The 16626-nt window shown below is 36.1% G+C and overlaps 2 protein-coding genes across 3 annotated transcripts; both read right to left on the bottom strand.

Moving 5' to 3' along the window:
* Positions 1–255: 255 nt before the first annotated feature.
* ppa1a (inorganic pyrophosphatase 1a) lies at positions 256–7874 on the bottom strand. The gene is made up of 11 exons (XM_041815967.1): positions 7596–7874; positions 7348–7412; positions 5101–5154; positions 4463–4582; positions 4299–4385; positions 4099–4225; positions 2607–2734; positions 2299–2384; positions 1542–1611; positions 1190–1229; positions 256–527 (listed from the first exon to the last, which is right to left on the bottom strand). The coding sequence occupies exons 1-11, from the start codon at positions 7654–7656 to the stop codon at positions 499–501; spliced, it is 867 nt and encodes a 288-aa protein (XP_041671901.1). The 5' UTR covers positions 7657–7874; the 3' UTR covers positions 256–498.
* A 5090-nt stretch (positions 7875–12964) lies between these two features.
* Positions 12965–15997, bottom strand: lrrc20 (leucine rich repeat containing 20). Of its 2 annotated transcripts, none has more exons than XM_041816025.1 (5): positions 15715–15997; positions 14437–14525; positions 14042–14158; positions 13733–13900; positions 12965–13646 (listed from the first exon to the last, which is right to left on the bottom strand). In XM_041816025.1, the coding sequence occupies exons 2-5, from the start codon at positions 14504–14506 to the stop codon at positions 13516–13518; spliced, it is 486 nt and encodes a 161-aa protein (XP_041671959.1). In that variant the 5' UTR covers positions 14507–14525; positions 15715–15997; the 3' UTR covers positions 12965–13515. The 2 variants fall into 2 exon arrangements, with proteins under 2 accessions (XP_041671959.1, XP_041671958.1); XM_041816024.1 differs by having other exon boundaries at positions 14042–14191.
* Positions 15998–16626: the final 629 nt, after the last annotated feature.

Here is a 16626-nt window from a genome sequence, read left to right on the forward strand (position 1 = left end):
AACCTTACCTAAGCTAAAATAAGCAAAATAAATAAATAGAACACAAAAACGAACAAAAACCTAACCTAATGAAAAACTATGACAGAGTCGTTGAAAAATATAAGTTAACTTTATGGTAGCTTAAAATGCACCGCAGCAGACTACATTGACCAGCTTTTTTAAATAGCATAAACACCATTTTGTGTTGAACACATTACACAGAAACCCATGTAATAGCTACAATAAAGTTAATGAAATTCACAATATCTGGGGATTTTGTATTTTTATTGTAATGATCTCTCAGTATTGAAATAAAAGTCTTCCAACACTAAAATAAATATAACATTGAAGTGACACATAAAACAACAAGCAGATTTAGACAGCAAAAACAACCAGACATCCACAGAAAACAGGAACAAAATGCCATTAGATTGGGCACAAAGTATGAATGAGTCCATTAAGTTGCAGTAATCTGATATAGGTCAAATCAGATGAAGGAAGTGCTTCGGGGTTTTCTTCTTACTTCTCATAGTAGAACCATTTATCAACTGAAAAAACAACAACAATCAATTACGTGTAGTCTCAGTAGACAGGGTTGCAAATTAACTTTATTGCCCACCTCCCACTGTGGATGTTGGTTTTAAAAATCTGCCAGCCACTCACATTTTCTTTTGCCAGCCACTTTATTTAAAGAACAATACAATGTAATGAGGTATGATATACAAGTCTAAAAGTACTCAAGTGAAAGGCTACTCAAAAAAGAGAAAATTTTCAGCTGCATTTCCTGCATTATGAGTGTCAGGCTTGTGAAAATTAAATATTTTGTGCAAGATTCCTACAATCCTGCAAACATTTGTTCAAAGACCTTTTAACAGATACACCACTTGCAGGACTATTCATATGATATTGAGTCAAACCATCCCAGCACACAGCCAACTGTAAACATTTGACAGCGTCTCTCACACAAGGGGGAGAAGGCAGAGCTTTTTGGTCAGTGAGCAAGACGGTCTGCTTAGTTCTGACAATGAAGTCAGTAGGAACAAGCAGAAAACTGGGACGCAATTTATGCTGTTTATCATCAAAATCATTGTGTTACACTGCCCCAGTGGCTGAGCAAATTAAACTGTATTTGGCTGGTGCTAACTTCCCATCCTGGTAGAATAAGAAGATATCAGATCTGTGTTCAAGAAATGTGTGAAAAAATACCCACCTGAACTTGGAATGGGATCTTCAGCTCCAAAATCACAAGCCTGTAAGAAAAAAATCAAATAGTGTTTTTTCTCTGAGCAAATGCTCCTTGAGGGTCACAAGGAATACAGCTAAACAGCTGGGCTACAATCAAGAGAGTAGTTATGTGTAAGGGCTGGTTTCTATTGAAAGAAAGCCATTAAATCATGTTTTGGAAAAAGTATAAATGCTTCGAGCATTTGTCTGTCTTCTTATACTAATCTTCTACTGTTTGAGGCCTTGCCACTTTAAAGAACATTCTGTTAAACAGGCAAAACAACAGCTTTATTAAATGTCAAGCTGTTAATATGAAATTAAAAATAAAATAGACTCACCGACTTAACCACAGCCTCTGCGTCTCCTGCAGAGCAGCAGAATGGGCTGTCTGAGACACTGGTGTTCATGCTGATACAAGATACAAACAACAGAAATTGAGCCTTAAAAACATTTGGATTCTGAGGGACATGAAAGGCATTTCATTATTTAAAATGTCACTATTTGATTGGCAGAAAGCAGGGAAATATTAATCATTGCACTTGTCAGCTAGATCAGGGGATCTCAACTGCTGTGTTGGAGTCAAGAAAACTGTTTTCAGTTTATTGCAAAATGTGTGCCTTGAAAAAACATATGGCAAACTGTCCATGATGTACAGACACCCTAAGCAGACATACATCCAGTTTCTTTGATTATAATTTAGGATGTTTTCTCAGCTTATGTATCTCACTATCTTGGGATAACAAAGTTGGTTTTCTCTTGATAAAGTGATAACTTCTTAAGGACTTTGGAAAACAACAGAATTTGCGTTATGACAGAATACAGATTCGAATAAATATGTATGCATGCCTTCACAAGGCCTGTGTAATGAGGAGCTTTTAAACAATTTTAATTATTCCCTTTGTTCAATCGCATTTGCTCCATCAAATATTCAAATTGCCATATTTTTCAATATATAAACTTGAGTGGTTGAAAATGTTTTTGAAATTTGGATTGCAATTTCCCATTAAGGGGGTGGTGGTGGGTTTTAAATGAGGACCAGTTGAGAACCACTGATCTAGATCAAAGTAGAAGTTGAATTTTTAACCATAAACACACCAGTTTAACTCGCCAGCGTTGGTCTTCTTTGATATTAGTGCCTTCCAAAACTCATGGGTGCTCTTGACTGTTTCAATTGCAAAATCCTGCCAAAACACAGTTCTCAGATAAGAAAGACAAATTTACCTCATAGACAAAGTGCTCAAAATGTTCTCATTTTTAAATTAGCTTATTATTTCAATTTTCCATGTTTGATGTAACAAATAAGACACTAAAAACTGTTACCATAGCACTGTCAGGATTAGAAGCATGCAGCTACATTTTGGAATAAAGCACAAATACATTGTTTAAGAGTTGAAAAGGTGTACCCTGTTCTTGAACTCTCCATTGAAAGCAAACTGGTTTTCTGGTTTCCCATCTGGGACCTTGTATCTTTTGAACCAATCAAAAGTTGCCTCCAGGTACCCAGGCTTTAGTCGTCTCACATCATCGATATCTGCAATAAAAAAACAGAAAACTAAATGTCAGAATAGCTTCTGTAACTGAGGGCATTTTTTACAGTAGTGCCAGCAGATTCTATTGTACGGAGTCTCAATAATGCCATTTTCAAAATAAGTCCTTATAAGAATGGGGCAATACATGCAGAAATAAAAGAGAAGAATGTTTCTATAAAATAAGCCAGTAAAATAAAAAGGTGAAAAAATATGTTATGAAAGTTGAAAAGCTACTAAACCCCAATGTTTGGCTGAGGTGCACCTCCTTTAGAATTTCCAAAAATGCTTCAGAACAGGGCTGCAAGGGGAGGAGAAATAAGACAACATAGAGATGTCTCTGATTGGCAGAGCTTGCTGCTACCTGTGATTTTCAGCTGTAAGTTGCTAAAACTGAACTTAAATGTCATTTTTTTCACCACAGTTTTAAATGAGGAAATTTTAACAAGACGAATCAGAGCTGCCAAAAGAGTGGACGATCATTCTTGAGCTCAAAGGTGATGAAAGCAGGCCAGATCACTAGATATACCAATTTGCAGTAGCATGGTTTCAACCTGTAGAGGGCAGTCACTGTGCCTATTTCTAATAATACAGTATATAAAGAATTTGCATATTTTGTACCCAAATGTCAAGATTTGGATCTTAATTGATCAAAATGTCACTAAATGTCCATATTAGTAGGTTTTTAGCTAAAAATGGCCCAGGGGATTACTTACTCTTTAAATCTAGGGGGAAAATATTCACTTATCCAAATATTCATGAAGGGGGAAACTAGACTTTGAGAGGTGAAACGTCTTGAAGAACCTCAATCAAGTCCAGTTGCCTCTTTCATGAAGATTTGGATAACCATGACCTGGATGAATGAGAACCTAAGCAGACAATGTTCACTTAATTTGACTTTATTTTGGGGTGCACAGATGGCCTGGTGGTTAGGTCACACCCCATGGTGGCCCAGGTTCAAGTCCCCCCTGCAGCTCCTTTCCCACACGTCTCTCCCACACTCTCTCATCCCTGTTTTGAATTCTTTTCTCCTCAATACATGCAGGCAGAAAAAGCCTTAAAGTATATGTAAGAAAAAAATTGACTCTATTCTTAAAAGATAGGCTAAAATATAAAAAACTGAGTAACTGAATAAAAGAAGAAACTTTTTAAAGGGGATTTCAAATTATAAATACATTTAAATACAACATTTAGATAAATAAACAGATGAAAAAATATAACCATTTAACAATGACCTGCCTTTTAACTTTTATATATTCATATATATTGATTTCCAAATTTGTTTCTTTGATTTGTATTTTTTCCCTGAAAAGAATTATTGTCCTTTTTGGCACTCATAAGACTCCATACATTGCAGGTTTAGTCATACCATTAAAGTCGTCCGCTTCAGGGTCCTCTGTATTGATCACAATGACCTTCCAGTCTGTTTCTCCCTCATCGATCAAAGCCAGAGTTCCCAACACTTTTACTTTGATTATTTCTCCACGCGAACACACCTGAAAACCAAAGACTCATTAATAATGTAATAGAATCTGCCCCCTCAAAGCTTGTAGTCAGTCGTTCCAGTACCTTGTTTCCTATGTCACATATATCAATAGGATCGTTGTCTCCACAGCAGCCTGTATCGCTGTCCTTGTGGTTGGGGTCTTCCCATGTCTGTAAAAGGAGAAACATGTTTGATGTAGGAGGCACATATTTTTCTGTATTTCATGTATGGTTGGATTTTGACTTGCCTGTGGAATAGCGCCATAATTCCAGATGTAGCCTTTATGAGGGAAAACATTTGCTACATATCGAAGATTTCCCTTCTTCATATCTTGTTTCAGTGGATTGAGAGGATCTTTAGTGGCAATCTGATGAACAGACAACACATTTATATTATCTTGTGTCATTAATAATAAACTGATGCAAAAAGAAACATCAACGTCATTCATAAAAAGCATAATTAATAAAAGCATAAAATCATTTTAGCGACTTATCATTATTGTGGTATGAGAAAACATCACTACTGCATAAAAAGCAATGCAAAACCACATAACTGCCAATATCCATTCTAACTATTAGTGTACAGTTAAATAGGAATATTTTGTAATTCAATTTTATACAAGGAGGGAACACTCAGATGCAGAGTTGGACAACTTTATTCATCCCAAAGGACAATTCAGTTTTTGCAGTCTATCCAGTCCATACATATATTTACAAATAGTAAACAGGAAATGTCAAAGACAATAACAAATACTGTAAATAGTCAGTACATAGGCCGAGATGCTCATTGACACACTGACCCCCTCATGTGGCCCCTTAAGTAATGACACACCCAGAGTAAGGCAACACGCATAAACATATTATATAAAAATACATAATAACGTACCTCCATCTTTGCATTCATCCATCTTGGAACCTCAACAACAGCATGGAAAATATTCTGAAAAATGATTAGAAAATACAGCTTTGTAAAACCAAAAAAAGAAATCAGTTTTAGCTATGTGTTTACAAACCTTTCAGTGAAACTCATTATCCATCTAATCTTTTGCGTTCACAATATGACTTCAAGGGATGCACAATATTTTGCCAGTATTTGATGTAGGGATATTTACAAATTCATCTTAGTTGATACCAGAATCCATATATATGGTGATTAATATTGGGTCTTTATCATAATATATCAAAGAGTACAGTGTAGACGTGCCCTCTTTGTAAAAAATCTTGTGATAACTTCAGTTATGAATTGATGCTATACAGATAAAACTTGAATGATTGATATCAGTGATTATTTATGTACTTCAGGCCTGAAAGTGCAGTCCTTAAAACCCACTCTGAAGTTTAAGGAATAAGGATGAACAAAGAGAAAGACTGTTGAGGTGACGTAGGTCTGTTGGTCCTGCCTAAAACTCGATATATTGGCAATAAATAGTAGAAATTTTATATCTGTAAAACCGATGATTGACTTTTTGGCTAATATCTGCTGATATCATACTCATATAATGCCCACAGTGTCGTGCATTTCTGATGATTTTATCAAGATATTTTATGGTTCTCTATTTTTTTATAATTTGAAGTTTATTTCTGAGCAAATACAATTGATTTGTTTTAATAAATCTTGAATTAAAGAGTTACTTTTAAATCAATACGTTTCCTTTACAAAACCTTAATAAGCTGAATATATCTAGCACCCTTGCTGGTTGAGAAGGGGTGCAGCAATCAGGAGTGGAAAGTATCTTATCACATTTACTCATATTACTGTAATTACAATATTCTTGTACTTTTTTCCACCTCCATGACTACACAGTAGCCCATTGTGAGAGAATGATTCCACATCATATCCCAAAACAGCAAAAACTGTAATGCTGAAATCTCAGAGTTAAACATTTCAGAGTTGATTTTAAGTCCATTCTGAGTGAAATGGTCTTCAGGCTCGGAGTTATTGGTCAGCGTTGAACTATCAGAGTTAGTTCTACTCTAGAATCCAATGATATAAGCTCTGCCCACTGCTATCTCAAATCTGGGGGATGTATGGGCAGAGTTCCCATCATGCGCTTAGACTGAGCGTTTGGATGTGTTTGGATGTTGCTTGTTGTACAGTGATTCCTGTTGGAATTTCTTTGCTCATGTTTCTGCTGGATTGTTGTTTTTTATGCGAGACACAGTTGCACCATGAGTGAAGTTATCCACTGAGTTAGAATTTTTGCCAGCAGCTTTATGTGCTCACAAAAGACGCATCATGCATGTTCTTCATCAGTATGCATTGCCTTACTATGATGTTGACTCTGTGCTTTGCTCTTGCAAGAGCCCCACCCTGCCACAGATTTCAAGAGTAGATTTATAGATCAGTACTTTTAATTAAGTAAACTTTAACTGTACTTTTACTTCAGTACTGAAGTCATGTACTTTTGCCACCTCTAGTAGCAAAAAATTATTTTGTCAAACCAATTTAAAAGGCCTGTGTTTCATTTTTTCAGAAACAAATGGCAAGGATCATAGACTGAAAAACAGTCACTAAACAATAATGAAGCTGTGCAGAAGAGTTGATATAAAAAAGTTACCAGTTTAAAAAAAAATAATTTATTAGCAATGGAATATTCTAACAGTAAAAGTAGCTGAGCTAGTGGTGGGACAGGAGTTGTATCTCTCTGCAAAAAAACTACATCCAACATAGAGGCACTTAATGGACTCTCTTGAGCCTTGACGCCATTTGTATGTACCAGTAATACTAGCGGCTCTACTGTGCCATATTCTGTGAGAGCTTAAGGTAGAATTTACTGACTTTAATAAGTTAAACACACACACTCTATTACCCCCAGGTGGTGCAATGTCCACCACTGAAGACAACTTGAAAATTGCTACTGTTGGAGAAAGTCCCCTGAAGAAAAACTGCCACAATTGCAGGGCTAAAGCATAGAAAGTATTTCGGATTCCTCCATACAGCCCAAAGGGACTCAATTTATTCACCTTTAGTAAATACAAGTTAAAAAAAACTACAATGATAGGTAAATCATAACCTGTGATAGAAGGTAAGGAGCATGGTTAGGGTGCAGCTTTTTGTACTCATTATAAGGTACAAAATCAGAAAACAGATCTGATTCTGAGCAAAAGTTTCAGTATTTACTGTGATGCTCACCTCTGCTTCATTAGCATACACAGGTATGTCATGGAATGGAGAGATGTATTCACCTGCAGAGTTTTCTACAAAAAGGAACAATGCATGTTTCAATCACATACAAAATTGTTACTCTAATAGGAACTGAAAACTCTGACGATACATTTACCTGTCAAAACTGAAGTTAATGCTAAACAAGCTAAAAGAGCACACATGCAAAACATAAGAGGCAAATTCATCAGTGACAATAATTAGAGAGTGGTTCTTACTGAAAAACACCCTGTAGTCCTGAGTGTTTGGCCTGCCCCTCTCCTCGATTGTAAAGCTCATGTCTGCTGTTTCAGAGTCTCCCTCTGCGGTCCAAGCACTAATTCATGGAACTAAGAAGCTCCTGACTGGCAGCAGTCATTGAGGTAGGAAGAGCGAGCATGCGCACTACTTAAGCCAGGTTAAAGAGCTGACACCTGCCTGAAAGTGACAACAACAGGAGTGCAGTATGGACAGACGATGCAGCCATGCTAGCCTTTGTATCCACCACTGTTGTGTTTCAATTAGCACGTGAAGCTAACTAACTAAACCTGCCCATGAAACGAGCGCTGAATAAGATTCAACAACGTATCCTTAATTATTTTAACTTCTCCGCGAAGCTTTGAATGGCGTGGATATGAAGTTTGCACCCTCATTGCGTGCTAAGTGATTTGTTTTCATTTCCCTCATGCCACCCTCGGAGGCCTTTGAGGGCCCTTTTCAGGCAAAAACAGATGGGGCTGACTGGTGTTAGCAGTAAACCAATTAACAAAGCAGGATTACCTAGCGTGCCTCCTTCTTATCTCTGTAGTTTCACTCCAACTATTTGGTAACATACTTATTTAGCTATTTTTAGAAACATGAAGTGTAAAATTATTTACGTGTCCTCTTTGACATTCATCCTTGGCTTATAAATTAATAAAATAGTAGATTAGTAATGACTGGCTGGTGCTACTATATAAGCAAGATTTAGATTTACAACGTTAGCATCTACAAACTTCTTTTTTACTTTTTCTACAACACGTTTTAATTTTTTTTTCCTTTTTGAAATAAAGCATATATTTATATTATTATCATCCATAAATAACATTAGCATTATTAAAATATTAAAAGTATTATTCAGTAAATAATTTGACTAGTTTTTTTCCATTTATTTATTTTTGGCAAGATATTTCTGAAACATTGCATTTGTAGCGCATATTTCAACCCAGACGTGTCCAAACTAAGATTTGTTGTCCATTTTTTGTCTGAAAATAAAATGGATTATGGTATATTATACTTACTAGATCTAAAACTAGGCTGTGCTACTTTATTTCTCAGTTTTACAAGAATTTGTTTAAATTATGTATAAGAATATTCCAAAGGAAATAATATATTTTATTTATGGTTTGGCTAGTTTATTTATTTTTTCTTGGTTTGGCTAGATATTAGGGCTGAATGATTCGCAAAAATAATCAAATTGCATTTTTTTCAACCCAATATTGCAATTGCAGTATAATATGAGAATATTTATTGGGTCCTCCTCTTTTGTGTTATTCAACAAACACAAGCAAAAAAACAAAACAAAACAATCTTAATATAACCAGCAAACAGTATAAGAAAAAATTAAACTAGGGATGAATAATTAAAAAAACATGTATTGCAATAACTTTGGCTTATATTGCAAATTTAATGTCAATTACTATATTGAAGGAGAAAATGACTTAAAATATCATTCTTGTTTTCATAAAGAAAAACATACAAATCCAAGCAAAGCAGGATTATTATAAATTATTCTTAACAAAGACACTTGAATGTTTTCATAATGTATAGAGCATAACATCTGCTGCAAAGAATGTGTTAAACTGGTACTTTAAAACCTTTCAGGTTACATAAATATTGTACTGTCTGTGACGGCCATATTGCATTTTAAACCAATTTTTGATTACCTTATATTCATACCGATATTTAAATGTAGTTCAGACCTAAAACTTCAGTCCTTGAAAGACACAATTTATAGTTTGAGGATGAACAAACTAAAAAATATTAGTCCTTAAAACATACTTTACACTTTAGTATGTATAAGGAATGATCATGAATAAAGAAAAAGACTGTGGTCTATTGGTCCAGGCTAAAGTCCACAAACTTATTTGTTCCTATGGCCAATATTTACAGTTGGTACAGGTAGATTTTTATAGCCAAAATATCAGTTGGAAATATCAGCAGAAATTGTCATATCTGCCAGTATTAATATCATTCAGATCACATTTTGCATCCCAAAATCCTTGCCAATGATTGGACATTTGTCCTGTCAGTCATTAATGGAAAGCTGTTGCGGGTTTCTTTAACTATATGTGATTACAAAGCATTTATAAGCATACGTTGGATTGTTTTTACCCACTTTAATACACCTTAGGTGAAGTATATAAAAGTGGCCCAGTCATCCTTAACTTTCCTGAAAAGACACTATTGAAAATGCTTGGACTCCTTGTTTTAAGCTAATATCTGTATTTGTATTTGTGGTTTAACAAATTTAAGATGTGTCAGTGCATCACTGTGCTACTTGTAGCAAACTTTGCAAAGCACAGCAACTTGATGTGCATCACACTCTGTATGTTGGAAGTAATTGTCCTAACAATTTGTTATGCTTGTGCTATATTTTCTCAAAAAGCAGTAACTTGTCTGTAAAATTAACAATGTATGATACAACAATAATCTAGCTGCTGTCACAATATATTTTAAGAGTGTTTAATAACACTTGGACCAAAAGTGTTGAAGAAAAAACATCTTAAGCTGATGTCAGAAATCCAAACAGTCCGGCTGTAAAACAGCAGTACAAGGTCTTGGGGGAAATCTTTGTTGGCATGGAAAAAGTGCTAAAAGCCATTAACAGGTCACACAGACAGGGTTTGAATAAGTGGCTTTAGAGGTTGGCATAAACACAAGGCAGTCTGGTAAAGGCTCGTGGGAGCCACAACGTAGTCACCATGGTGCCATTAAATTTGTTGTGTTGAATGCATGCTTATTATAGCACTCATTCACACCTAAGATGAGTACATCCTGTTAATAAAGAGTTTACTACATCATGTAGGAAGGATTAAAAGGAAGCTGGCTACTTGAAAATGAGCTCTGCTTATGTAACTGGAACACAATCTAAAACTTACTGTGATCACAAATGAAAAGATGCTGCAAATAGAGACCCTAGTATTTAGAACTGCTTACAAGAATGACATGAAACAAAAAGAAAATGACAAATATTCCTCTTTAATCCTACTTGCTTTCTGATGAAAGGTGAGTGGAGGTCAGCACAAGCACAGTAGTATACAAGGTCACAGACTGGGCAGTAGAGGAGTCACGTGACGTTTAAGCCTCACACCTGACTAAATATTACTCTTGGCAGAGGACTTTCTACTTTGTTGGCTTTAAGATCATTGCATCTATTTGGTAATTTGGTATAGCAATCAAAAGGATTTCCCAAAGTGGGTGTATGAAGGGTAACTTTAAATTACTAATTGCTTCATATTGCTGCAACTCTGTATATTTTCTTTTCTGTGTCTTAAACTGCACAAGCTCAAAAGAGTGAGCCAAAACATGAGCTTATATCGTACCCAGACTTAGCAGATTTGCTATTTATAGAATTCTTGATAAGCTCAAGGAAAATACTCTGAACCTGGGACTGTGAAGTCTGCAGACTTATTTGTATATGGAGGGATAATGAGGCTGATAACTATTTATGTTGCTATCTATCCAAGACAAATTTAGTCTAGTCAAGTTTAAGTGTGCCACAGTGGACCAGATGGTTTCAGGCATTTGCTGGTCCTGTCAATACATTTTATTCAAATGAGAAATGGTCAAAAAGCTGCATTTACACAATTTATCTTACACCTACTCTAAGGCAAAAGCTTTAAGAATTAAGAGTTCCTGCATAGAAATTGGCAGATTTTTGTGTATGGGGTCGTCCTCTTTTGGGGCTCTTAAAAAACATGAGTAATAATTTCAGTCTGCTTTTTTGCCGACAAAAAGGGAGGAGGGTGGCTGTGCTCAGCCTTAGGGATACGGTGAGAAGTTCAGGCATCTGGAGGGAACCAGGAGGCTATTCCTTTGTATTAAAAGTAGCCAGTTGAGGTGGTTCAACATCTGATCAGGATGCCTCCTGGTTGCCTCCCTTTTGAGGTCTTTTGGGCATGTTCAACTTGGAGCAGACCCTGGGGGAGGAGTTGGAAAGTGTTGCTGTGGAGGGGGATGTCTGGGTTGATTTGTTTAGCCTACTTCTACCATGTCCTGACCCCAGATAAGCAGAAGAAAATGGATAAATCCCCTTGATAAATGTTTACTCATCTTTAACTGAGTCAATCTTAACTTTTATATGTTGGTTCTGTAACTTTGCCAAAAGATTGTTGGCACCTACTTGAATGATCTCAGCCATGTTTTTCAAGTGAGAACCACACAGAAGGCAAAGGCCATTGTGGGAGATCCTCAGCTCTCTCTGCATGCAGATTTAGACATGGCTGTAGGGAGGTTTACTTATGCTAAGAGGGCCAAAACTAACAGATATCTGAGTTCATTTATTCCATCAGCTGTTAGGTTTTTAAATAAGCTGTAGGCACTGCTTCCATTACACAAACTGTACATTCATGATTTGTGTCTCATCTATCAGCGCCTATCAAGAAGAGGAGTTATGTATTACATGTACAGTGCTTAACAAATTTATTAGACCACCTGTCTCAGAGACCATCCAGCATCATGAAGTGCTTTAATGCAGACTCTTTCATTTTCAGGTAGCTCTCCATGTTTTACCATTTTGAACAGGAATGAGGAATTTCAAACTGAATTTACCTTTTTAGACCCAAATTTGAGCCGGCTCACTGGGCTTCTCTGAGAAGTCAGAAATGAATCAAGCATAACATTCAAGCACTAAAACTCATTTTTCTGTTCAGGAATGCAAGTAAATAACTATAATTTGACATATTAATCAAGAAACATGAATGAGGTTTACTATAATTTCAGTTTTTTGTAAATCAGTAAATTTGAAAATTCATGGATAATAATAATGTTTTTGCATAAAAAATATCATTTCAGTTGAAAAACTTCCACATATTGGTGTATTAACCATTGCAGAAGCACTAAAAATGATTTTGGTTTTACCAATGCTGTTAATTTAGGGCAGCTGGGGCATAAACCTTACTTTAGATGGTGGTCTAATAAATTTGTTAAGCACTGTATGTATTTGGGTATTTTTATGCCAATAGCCTGTGTGGACTCAAAATTGCCCTACAAGGAAAATAAAAACTTGTCAATCAATCTAGCTCTGGCACTTCAGACTTCAATCTATAAAAAGGGGAAATATCAAATGAACTTTACTTGCTTATATCTGATGATTAACTTCTTACTCTTGTATTTTTAAGTCTGTAAGCTGATAAATGGGTCTCATGTACTCAGTGCAGGAACAGGATATTCAGGAGACGCCTCTGAAATATTATGATTATTAATGTTTTTTTGTGCAAAAATGTGTGACTGATAAAAACTATTAAACAATTCCAATTTGTAGTAAAGCATTAACACTTCTATAAGCCAAGTCTTTCATCTTAGGATAACTCAAGCAAAAATCACACCAGACTGCATTGTTTCCAGGGCATATACTTTATTTGAAAAATCCTTTTTTATTCTATCAAAAGTAATAAATAAGGAATTGTTTCAGACTTTCATCTGAGACAGAATCATTTTAAGAAAGAGATGAAGAAAAATGAGATAGATTGCACCTGCAAACACCATTTGCAGCTTTTTGTGTCTGAATCAAGTAGGATGCCACCTCTAAACATCGCTGAAGTCTTGTCCTTTGTAAACTTTTTTAAAAGTGAACAGTTATGATGCATTCTATTTTCACTACAATGTAATGATGGTTCTGCCTTCAGTTGTCCTTGAAGGTATTTGTGCACTTGTCCATTTCAGTGTTTTATCTAAACTTGTGTGATTGTCTTCCCTATATTTTATGTTTTTACCTGCATGCAAAGCAAATTTCCCTCACGGGACAATAAAGTTGAAGTTGAAGTTGAACTGGCTTTGATATCTTCGGCTCATCATCTAATATGTTCTCTAATCCCTAAGGCACGCATAGGAATCCAACTAAAATAATTCAAGGCACACAGCATGCAGTCTTTTTTAGTGTCTTCACACATTCTAGGACTATGTTGAAGTCAATATGTCAAAACTGTGGGGTGATTGCAGAGCAGACCGAGTGTTTGAGTCCAAAGGGTTCGACTTTACATTTAGCCACTTCAGTGCCGGCATGTTAGACAGCTTTTCCACTGGTATCTCTGGAGGAGTAAACACAATGAACATTAAATTAAGTCATATAACAGTATAAAAAGCTATCAGTATTAGTACTGTGTATCATTATTACCATTGATGGTGTTTCCCTCTAAATTAATTCTCTCCAGTGTAGCTATTTCAGTGAGTTTATCAGGGAAGCTGGAGAAGCGATTATTTGCCAGATTAATGCTGGTCAAGTGCTCCATTTCTCTCACATTGTCAGGCAGCTTGGTAAGGACATTGCCCTGCAGGTCAAGTTCTGCAAGGTAGTTCAAGAGAAGAGTAAAGAGAGGGGTTGCTTGTCTGTTCTTTCATACAGGATGGAGCCAGAGGGTCAACACAATCATTTTAAAGAAAGACTTCTTCAGTAAAACATCTGCTGAATGATATCATCCACTACCTCTTAGCTGAGTGAAGGTTGAAAAGACCTTGCTGGAGATGGCCTTCATCTCATTGTCAGCTAAAGTGATAATGCGGATGTCTTCTGTCACACTCCTTAGGACCTTGAACACACCGTCTGGGAAAGAAACAAGCATGCAGTTTGACAGATCTGCAGAGAAGAAAAGATCATGAAAAAAGGTGAATACTCAATAGCAACAATATATACTCTTTGGCATTTCAATACGAGTTTTTACATTTCAACTTTTAGTCGTGATTATGTAGGCAGAGAAATTAAGACACTGGTACCACCTGCTGGTCAAATGTGGTATAACAACAGTCTTAAATCAGCGCTCTTCACTCAGCAAGTGTGTGTGTGAGATACAGATGAAAAAGATGGAATGAGGGGAGTCTTACCCAAACTATCTTTCCCCTCCTCAACTGTTGCATTTATCCTTCGGGCCACATTTGCGACTGCCTCGGCCATGTTTCTGTTGGAGGTGTTCCTGAATGAGGTTTGCAACATTACTCTTACTCTTTCACACAGGACAGCACATTAATAGCACACTGTTTTGCATATATTTCATTCAGCTTCTTGAATCCAACAAACTTGCTGCTCTACCTGCTTAGTGTTACACATGTTCCTAGGCTTTGTTTATCTTAGGCACATAATGTGGCTTTAGAAATAATCAATAAATGTATATTGTACGGCCATTTATTGCTTAATTGTAAGCACATCTCTTTTTAAATTGACTTTTTTTTTGGTAGGTGTACTGACACAATTCATTTTAGAAAGTAGCAATATAAAAATGAGGGGGACGTTACTGCATCGCACATGTATTTTTCAAGACTGGTGCATTGGAAGGCAACGTATCCAACAGAAAATTCAAAGCAAACTCCTGCACACTGTCCAAATGGCAAAAAAAAGAGATATATTTGCAATGTTTCAGTACTAGACCTTCATCAGTTAAACACTGTTTGCACCTGTTCAAGAAATAGATGAGCAAAGCAATTTTTACACTTTAAAACCTTAAAACCTTGCCCCTTCAAACCCTGTAACAGTTTTCCCCCGATTGTTATGTTGTTACTTTCTTCTTTACCACATACATACATACCAGGAAAAAGTCCATTTAACTGGAAGTATGCTAACATTTAAACAATAACTGGCTTCATAATGTATTTATGGTCAACAGCGTTTGCCTGATGAAGGGTTAGTACTGAAAAGTTGGAAAAAAATAATCCTTTGTTCGCAAGTTGGACAGTATGCAGGAGTTTCTTTTAAGGATTTAAAAGAACAAAAAGTAAACAAGAGACACTTATTTAAAGGAACACCTACAACTGGAAAAACCTGCTGTGTCCCCAATAAAATTGGTTTCAGTGCTCACAGATGACTTAAAGTATTATAGTTTTACTCAGTAGTATTCTATGATAGCAAGTATGATATTCTGTAAACCAGTTTAGCTGAATGAACTAGTGAAATAATAAAAAAAAAGTCTGAAAGCTGTATTTATTTCATTCACTTCTTGTTTACACTAGTGACATCATGTTATAATAATAGCTACACGTTATTATTTAATAAGAGTTAGGCCTACAACAGGCAAACACTGCCAGATTGATACAAACACAATCTGTTGAGCTATCCACAGTCATTATTTAATTACAGTTTGATTTAAAACAAGCCAAGAAGCTACTTACCCAAACTAGCAGCTAACACTGTTAACAGAGCCTGACAGCTGTCTGAGTTAGCTAGCCAACGTTAGCTCCAGCAGCTGAACTGTCAAATTTGGTGAGTGAGTATTTTTAGCCCCGGAAAGGGTAATTCAACTGAACTCTACTCCGCTTTTAGGAAAATAAAAACTCAGCAACAACAGCTAAAACGAAAGCGTTGATTTTATATTACAGTGGGAATTCAATCATTGTTGTTTGGCGACAGTTAAACATGCTAGGCTACTAGCAAAAAAAAAAGCCGGCCAGTGAATATTTGTCTCAACTTTATCAGAGTCAGTGCTGCGCTTTAGAGTCGCAGACGATGAATTTAAAGTGAAACAACTCATTAAGTAACCCGAAAACGATAACATCCCACATAAAGTAGCAAATGTAATAGTAATAAATATATTACTACATTTATTTGCAAAGCTATGGGTAAAACGGTTAACGTTTATTATGTCACATCCTCGGACATGCTACTCAAACCTGCTTTTTAAATACTTCTTAATTTTTTCACGCAGACCTGGGCGTTTGAAAGACAAAAGGCAACAAAATCCCAACATTTTACAGCTTTTAAACTTTAAATATCTGAATGTACGCATTGAGACTTCCCTTATATAAGTATTTTACCGGCAGTGTTCCAAGAAAGGTAAATGCTGCCCTACCTGTGAGTCCAGTTCAACTATTCCCAGTTTGAACGCTGCCATGGTCATGGCAGTAGCAAATTCCTGGTTAGTCAGTGGATTTTTAAAGGACAATGAGTTCCCTGGCCTGAGAAGAATAGTTTACCATTGTTACAACTAGCTGTCAGTTTACAGTATTTGCTGGATTTTCCTCTACTAGCTCATACAATGCCATGTTTGCTGTGAGGGGGAGTTTGCCCATGACCCACTATGGATG

Source organism: Cheilinus undulatus, linkage group 20, assembly GCF_018320785.1.
Source record: "Cheilinus undulatus linkage group 20, ASM1832078v1, whole genome shotgun sequence".
Lineage (NCBI taxonomy): Eukaryota > Metazoa > Chordata > Actinopteri > Labriformes > Labridae > Cheilinus > Cheilinus undulatus.